Source organism: Micropterus dolomieu, linkage group LG23, assembly GCF_021292245.1.
Source record: "Micropterus dolomieu isolate WLL.071019.BEF.003 ecotype Adirondacks linkage group LG23, ASM2129224v1, whole genome shotgun sequence".
NCBI lineage: Eukaryota > Metazoa > Chordata > Actinopteri > Centrarchiformes > Centrarchidae > Micropterus > Micropterus dolomieu.
In genome coordinates, this window is record NC_060172.1 from 14,615,176 (window position 1) to 14,622,926 (window position 7,751).

The 7,751-nt window shown below is 38.6% G+C and overlaps 1 protein-coding gene across 3 annotated transcripts in view; it reads left to right on the forward strand.

Annotated features, from left to right (window-relative positions):
• Positions 1–6,289: 6,289 nt before the first annotated feature.
• The window catches only part of LOC123963492, a 6,631-nt gene continuing 5,169 nt past the window's right edge, over positions 6,290–7,751 (forward strand). For 2 of the 3 annotated variants that reach the window (XM_046040392.1, XM_046040394.1), the window contains exons 1-2: positions 6,290–6,397; positions 6,687–6,763. In XM_046040392.1, the coding sequence (XP_045896348.1) occupies positions 6,393–6,397; positions 6,687–6,763 (82 nt within the window). In that variant the 5' untranslated portion in view covers positions 6,290–6,392. The remainder of the gene's footprint in view (positions 6,398–6,686; positions 6,764–7,751) is intronic. The other variant, XM_046040393.1, reaches the window with a different exon arrangement.

The window sequence follows — 7,751 nt, forward strand, 5'->3', positions numbered from 1 at the left end:
CGTTAGCTTAGCGTCGGTGAACGCGCCGTGTTGAAGTGGCGTGTTCAGCACAACACTTTGCTGGGAAGGGGTTGGTGGGGAGGAATTAGCTCTTTGGGGAATGTAAGTTGTTTTAATCAAAACATTTTGTACATTTACACCCTTGTCACAAGCAGCACACAACTTAAAAACATAGTGGCTTGGACATGAGACGGAGGGGAGGGGCTCGGCAACATCGGCCGGCTGCTCTCCCTCCTCAGCCAGTCATTTCAGCGGCCGCTTCTTCCCCCAGCCGCAAGTAGGCTGGCGGGGGGGTCTAGGCTGCTCCTCTGGCCGCGATGTAGATCCCCTCGCCTGTGTGGGCCCTGAGTAGCCGGTGATGAAGACAGCGGCGATCTGGCTTGGCGGCGAGCACGACGTCTGAGGGTGGCATTACGACGGCGAAGCTCACTGCCCTTGCCGTGAGCCAGCGGCAGGTGGCGACTGAGCTGCGCCTTCTCCTCCTCCAACCTTCTGAAGCGCTGAGTAGCGGAGGATATGGAGCCAAAGAGGCCGTCAGATGAGATGGGGGCACCCAACAGCTCCTCCCGGTCCTTCCCATGGAGAGCGGTAAGTCCCAACCACACGTGGCGAGAACCTACTGTGGCCAGAGACATGACGCGCCCCGCAGCGGTGGCCACACCCTGGACCAGGTTGTTCATCTGACCGATGGCTCGGGGCAGGAAATCCACCTGGTCCGATGAGGAGGGGGGGGCGATCGGGGACTCGGATGCCGCCGCGACGCCCAGCACACCCAGATTGTTGGCCGCTGCGGCCAGCTGCGCGCCCAGTTGGAATATTTTTTCAAAATACTCCAACGTCCCCCTGTCCTGCGCCAGCGGCGGGTGGGGCGTCCTTCCCGCTGACCAGCCAGCAGAGTGAGGAAGAAGGTGGGCAGCGAGGGCCTCTTCCAGCGGGGGCACGCACGGAACAGCAGTTTCAGTGTGGCCCTGCACGCGCAGGAAATCAATCAAACCTGCAACGGGCGCCCTCGTCCGCTGCGGCTCTACCCAGGATGCCTCGGTGCACTGCCAGATATCTGGGAGAGCCGGGGAGACGAAGGCGGGCTGAATATATAAGAATATGTCAATCACCTTGAATCATTCACCAATGGAACAATCAAACTAGGTAACGCAATGAAGAGACACTCTGGAGATTATCTATTGGAAGAATTTGGATCTAACGGTGTTTTGCTGAAAAGAGTTAATGTACATCTAGAAATACAAGGTAGGTGACAAAAAGGGTAAACATTTAAGTGTCAGTGTTTTTTTTTATTTTTGATTTTTTTTACAAGAACCAGATTAGACTACAGCTGAGCAAGAGGACAAATACATTAGTGTCTAGTTTGAGAAACAGATGCCTCACAATTCCTCAAGTGGCAGCTTTATTAAATAGTGCCCAGTAAACACCAGTCTCAATGTCAACAGTGAAGAGGCGACTCTGGGATGGTGGCCCTCTAGGCAGAGTGGCAAAGAAAAAGCAATAGAAACTAACTATTTACACACTACCAGTTGAAGACCTGTGAGGTTCTGTTCTCGTTCCACAGCATTGTACGATCTTCAGTTTCTTGCTAATTTCTCGGATCGAATAGCTTTCTTTTCTTAGAACAAGAATAGACTGACCAGTTTCAGAAGAATGTTCTTTGTTTCTGGCACTTTTGAGCCTGTAATGGAACTTGCTGATGGTCCAGATACTCAGCTTGATGTTATTTTAATGGATAAAAATGCTCTTTTTATTTGAAAATAAGGACATTTTCAGTGACCCCTTTTGAACTTTTGAATGGTAACCTGTTTCTCTTACAGTTCCAGTGTCAAAGTCAGCTGTGTCTCAGATATGCTTGTCACCAGAACAAATGAACATCACTTGCTCTTCTGAGGGAGATGGAGTAGAGTTCATTTTGACTTTGGACCTGGGAGGCCACAGCTAGTCCCCAAGCAGCTGGATAGCAAACATGCAGCAACTGGCTAAGAATAAAATTGAACAAGATAGACCCAGTGTATCAAAAAAAAACCCACTGTAAAGGTACAATGTTTAAAGAATGATGACATCTTCATGTTTGCTTATTTTGTAGTTACAAATAAACATAAAAGTTTTAGATACATGACTTGGTCCTATTGTGGTTTTGCCTTAGTGAGAACAACAATATGGAGGGCATCTTACTAAATTCCCAAAACATCCAAACTATCTCCTCTCATGTAGAGTAGCAAATGTTTAACTTGAAAGATCCTCCACAGTGTTTTAGTCTTTAACCTATTATAATGATAGACATTAGCCCTACACTTGGAAACGCGTGAAATGTTACTCTCCTGTTTTATGAATAACTATGACTTTCTCGACTTTCAAAAATATCTTTTAAATTGACATACATCATATGAGTATTTCAGGGCACAGTTAAGATGGATTAAAAAAACAAGTTGTCTCTCGCCATTGACTTAGGCTACCGTACATATTTACAAATGTACATACATTTACATTTAAAACTACTGTACTACAGTATACATTTCAGAGAAAACTATTCTATTATTAACCCAACACAGTTATTTGTCAACTAAAGCTACTTCAACTAAAGCAGGTGAAGGATGGCTATAGGAGCGCTGATTTGAGGCCAGTTTGCCTTTTGTGTCAGTGTGAACTTTTGAGTTTTAGATCGCCTCTTTCGCTTCCTTCATTCTTCTACATCTACATTCTGAATTTGCTTTGTTATTTGTTATTGTGTCTGGCATTGTATCAGAATTGTTAAAATAAACATTTATTGAAAGACATACTTTTCGTAATTATCAACAAAATACATAGATTTCCTTTTCACTCTAGTCTAGTGTGTTGCTTCCATTTGACCACTGGGTGGCGCCAGAGGTCCCCACATGTAACCAGAAAGTAATTTCACTCCAGTACAAGTACTGTACAATTTTTTGTGTCATTGTAAGTTTAACTCACACTGTAATTTTTGGTTTTTGCAGCAAAGACATAATTTCATCAAAACCAAAGGCACAATAAAAAAAATGGTCTCTTTCCTGCAAGCTACAGTACAATGACTGAAGCAGAGCTTTGTTCAAGCTAATACTAGTAGTAACATTATACTAATATTGCTGCTGTTAGTCTTACTATTACTTTAACTTAACTACTACTGCTAATGCTTAAATTATTACCACTAATACTATCTAACTACAAGCAGCATCATGACACAGTCATTATCACTATTAATAATATTAATAAATCACTATTTTTCACATTCCCCATGAGACAAACAGTAGTAGAAACAATTAATTGCCTCCTGTTTTACTTAATATTTTGAATGCTAAGCTATATTTTGAAAATAAAACGAGTTCCCTGTCTCTCCCTTCCAAAATTATGTCACCCTAACCCTGTGGTAACGCTGGTGGTGGGGATACTGTGTTAGTCCAGAGCACCTTCATCTCTACCCACTTCCATTATAGCCAGCCTTTTCTATTGTGGTTGTGAGTTCCACTGACAATAACACTGAATGTAGCTGGATTGACAAAGTGAGAATTTATTTAAACTCACCTTCATACAGAGCTGGATTTACGTGTATTGTGTCTCTGTCCATGGTGCTGATTAAGTCAAATCTCTCTTACTAGTATCAAATGTAGCTGTCACTACTGCTGCTGATGGTATTAACGGTATTAGTACAAATTTTGTGACTATGTTTTCAGACAGAACATGAAGTGCATTATAGATGTGATGGCGTGATAGCAAGTCAATGGAAAAGCGTAAGTAGATGCAACTTTGCCTGCCTGAGTTCAAAATGTTTCAGTGAGAGAGAAAAATTTGAACACATCTGTTTTCAAACATTCTGAATGTCATAACAACAACAGACAAAAACGTACACACAGATAGCAACTATAACTAAAAAAGCATCTAGAAACACTCTAGGAGCCACATAGAAGGCATGTCCAAGTCTGCCTTTGCAAACACCTATGAAGTCTACCAAGCATTTAACAAGACCAAAACTAAACAAACTAGCCCAGCTATGTTTTGCTTAGCCAGAATCCACAAGCACAAAAGTAGGGGTGCGATAACATATATTCTGATTTATTACCTTTTTTCAACTGCAAATTGTGTCCCCATCAACAGTTGAACTACATAACTTGTACTACTGCAACATAAATCAATTGTGTTGGAAGAAAAAAGCATGCCGTCTCTGCCTCCAATGCAGTCACATCTACTCTCAGAGGTGTGATGTGACCTGTGAAAGAGCACTTCCTCTTGCACAATATGAACACGATATTATGAGTGGTGTAGTTAAGTTTTATATCCTGTTCTCAGTATCAAATTGTTGTTGTTTCACTTATGAGAATGTTTAACAAAATAAAATAAATAAATAATTCCTGCTGTTAATTAATGCCTGATTCCATGTTGTTGCTGCCTCTGATTAACTAAACATATTAACAGTATAGATCAAAAGGTGAAACAATCTCTCATGCATTTTTTGCCCTGAATGTTTTTTATAAGCAAATAAAATTCTTAATAAATCAAGTTGTTGCTTGTCTGCTTTATTGTATTATTAAATGCAACAGTTCCTGCTAGTTTATGTGTTACAGCAGAGATGAAGTGAATGTCTCCTGAGAGAGTTTAATGAGGTACTGTGAATAAGGAAGTGACAGAGAAAGAAAAAGCTGTGGTTTTTAACTGTCAGCCTCATACAGTTTAATTTCGCATCACCTGAGTTGCCTGTGACAAGGTTTGTAAGTTACATACAGTATGTATTTTGTTTTTTTAAACAAGTTTGTTTATACAGTACATTGAGAGGCAGAAAGTGTGTATGTCTTCATTTTCCTTTGTAGAAACACTGTCATCCTCAGGCAGGTTTACAATGTGCATAGTTTAATAAAAAAAAATCAGGTTTCAGGTTTAAAATGTGGACGGCAACCTCTCCCATCAATTGTAGTTCATCAACCAATCAACCAATATTGTGCATTTAAATCCTTGTCATGAAACAGTACAATAAGCTGCATCCTGTAACAATATTTCTCTTTTTATTGTAAATTATTACCATGTACACAAGAGCAACACAAATACTTATAATGTATATAGAGTAAGAGAAATACATCTTACAGTGTCAGTTTGCCAAAAGCAAAGGATGGTGCATTCACAGCCGGAGGATTTTTGTGCAGTTGTATTTGCAGCTGAAAAGGAAACTCACACCTCAGTTACTTGAAAGACCTCTGCCATCTGTGCACTTCTTTATGTTTGTGATTTGGCACTTGACACTTTACTTAAGACTGATTTTAATGGTCCTCAATGTATTAAAGAACAAAATACAACTCTTTTAAATATGAATAGGAATGTAATATATGTGAGATAGTTTGACAGATTTTTTGATTGGCTGTCAAGAAAAAGAAAGTCATTAACTGTACATTCATAATCCTCGAAGAATGTATTAAATGTATTAAATGTATATAGCAAAAACACAAGTTTTATAGTGTATGAAGTATAATATCTGGAGCATGCAAGTGTAACTTCATAAATGCTATCACAAATATTCAAAGTGGACAATATATTTATTATGTATGTTTTAGCTGTGGCTTCTTTCAGCTTAGTGTGAGTAGTCCTTTAGTTTCATGGATGAGTCTTTTGGTGAACTTTTCACCAACAATGTCAATCAGCTCATCACCAGAGAGGCTACCGCTGTGTGTGTAGTAGGGATACATGTGATTTGTTATTATGTGTGTGAGTTTTGAATTATAAAGTTATTTGTTTGGTGTACTTTATATTAGGCCCCTCTGAAGATAAACACCAGAAGCACAGGTACTGGTCCATAATTTACATTTGTTTTATAGCAGCCAATAATATACTTGAATCTTGGTCATGATCGTCCAATTAATATGTCGTAACTACATTTTGAAACTGTTTTAGGTAAATGTAACCATTTACACAGTGACTAGAACATCTCACACAGCACAAGATAATTTAGAAATGTTAAAATTGAATACAGAGGAAAATCTGCAACAAAGACTTACAGCACATTGGACCACTGTTCATTTATTTATTTTAGGTTTATTGAGCAGGGACAATGCACTCTAATAATACATAAATAAATGTATGATGTGCTAGAATTGGCCAAAGGCCTATTTTGTATCTGCTGTCCCTGGACAGACGGTAATATGTCACACATAAAAAGGATTTAGCTAGTTTCAAGTTTAAGAAACCATAGTTTATGTTGGCAGTCTTCATCGTTGTACCGCCAAAGCTATGAATCTTAGTACTTTGTTCATTGGCAAGTTGTGGGTGAGAACACAGTAACCACTTCCTTGCTGCTTATCACACAAAAAAAGGTGCATAAACGACCCTTCTTTTAGTATAGAGTTCACAGTTCAGTGTTCAACAGCTGCAAAGAAGACATCGCACCATTGTGAATGCAGTGAGTGACAGTTTTGAATTTTTTTCTTGTACTGAGATTAGCTAAAGTGAACAGAAACATTGAAGTGTGTTGTCTTGATTTTATAGTTTGTAGTTTGAGGGTATAAATTCTCATCCCTTTTCTGAAACAGCCTAATTATGAAAACGCTCCATATATGACATTCATTTTGTACAAGCTTTATTCTTTTTATTTAAAATTGACTTTTAAACTTACTTGTAATCTTAAATTTGGTAATTTTATAGTATGTAGATAAATAAAGTTGAAGAATATGAATTATGCGTTTCAACAGAAAAACAATGATTTCCACCTACATGATCATGACCGCTCTGACAACAACAGCTCTGGCAACAACAGCTCTGACAAAAGGTACTCTTTGAAAATATGTTACTATTACTACATCACGGTGTTTAGACAATTCATAAAAAAATTTAAAATCAAAGTGTAAAAATGCAGCAGCAAAAATATATTATTTACAGGTAAATGTATGACTTTTGGCCGCAAATATGATAATATAAAAATGTAATAATAATAATTAGGGCTGTCAAATGATTAAAATTTTTAATCAAATTAATCAGAATTTTCAGTGGATTAATCAGGATTAATCACTATTTGCAATTACACCTGAATCCTAACCATTTTTTTTTCTGAAATGCATACCAAAAGATAAATAAAAAGACACAGATACATAATTTTCATATTATGTCTGTTTATTAACACAGCCAAATAATGGTGGTTTAAATCAAGCTGAAACATACTACACACCATAATATTTGTTTTCGTAATGTCCCATCGCTTCTTCTTTGGCATTCCTCTTAACCAGGATGTACAATTTACAGCATTCAATTGAACATAAAGCAATAAATGTAGTCAAATCATAACAGTGACCTACCATATTTTTGCACAATTTGAGTCATCTGTTGCGTTTTTATGTGGAAAAAAAACCATTTTCAATAAAACTTATATAACATTTGCACTGAAACGGACTTTTTGTTTGACATTTTCGTCCATTCTTTAATCCAGTTGCTCAAAAATCCAGTTTCTAACTACTATAACATGTTGCACTGAAACTGGTCTTTTTGTTTGAACATCACCTTTCAAATCTACTGAGCTTCATCATCTTTCAGCCAGTTGCTGAGGCAAACTAATTTGTTCACATTTTCTGAAAGTAAAGCTGATCTTTTCTTGTTCACAATGTGACCTGCAACTGAGAAAAGTCGTTCACAGGGAACAGTGGTTGCAGGAGTGGCTAGATATTCGTGAGCTAGTGAGGCCAGCTTCTCATGGGCTCCTGAATGAGATGCCCACCACCTCAAGGGGCAGTCCTCCAATTTAATGGTGGGCTCTGCTCTGTACC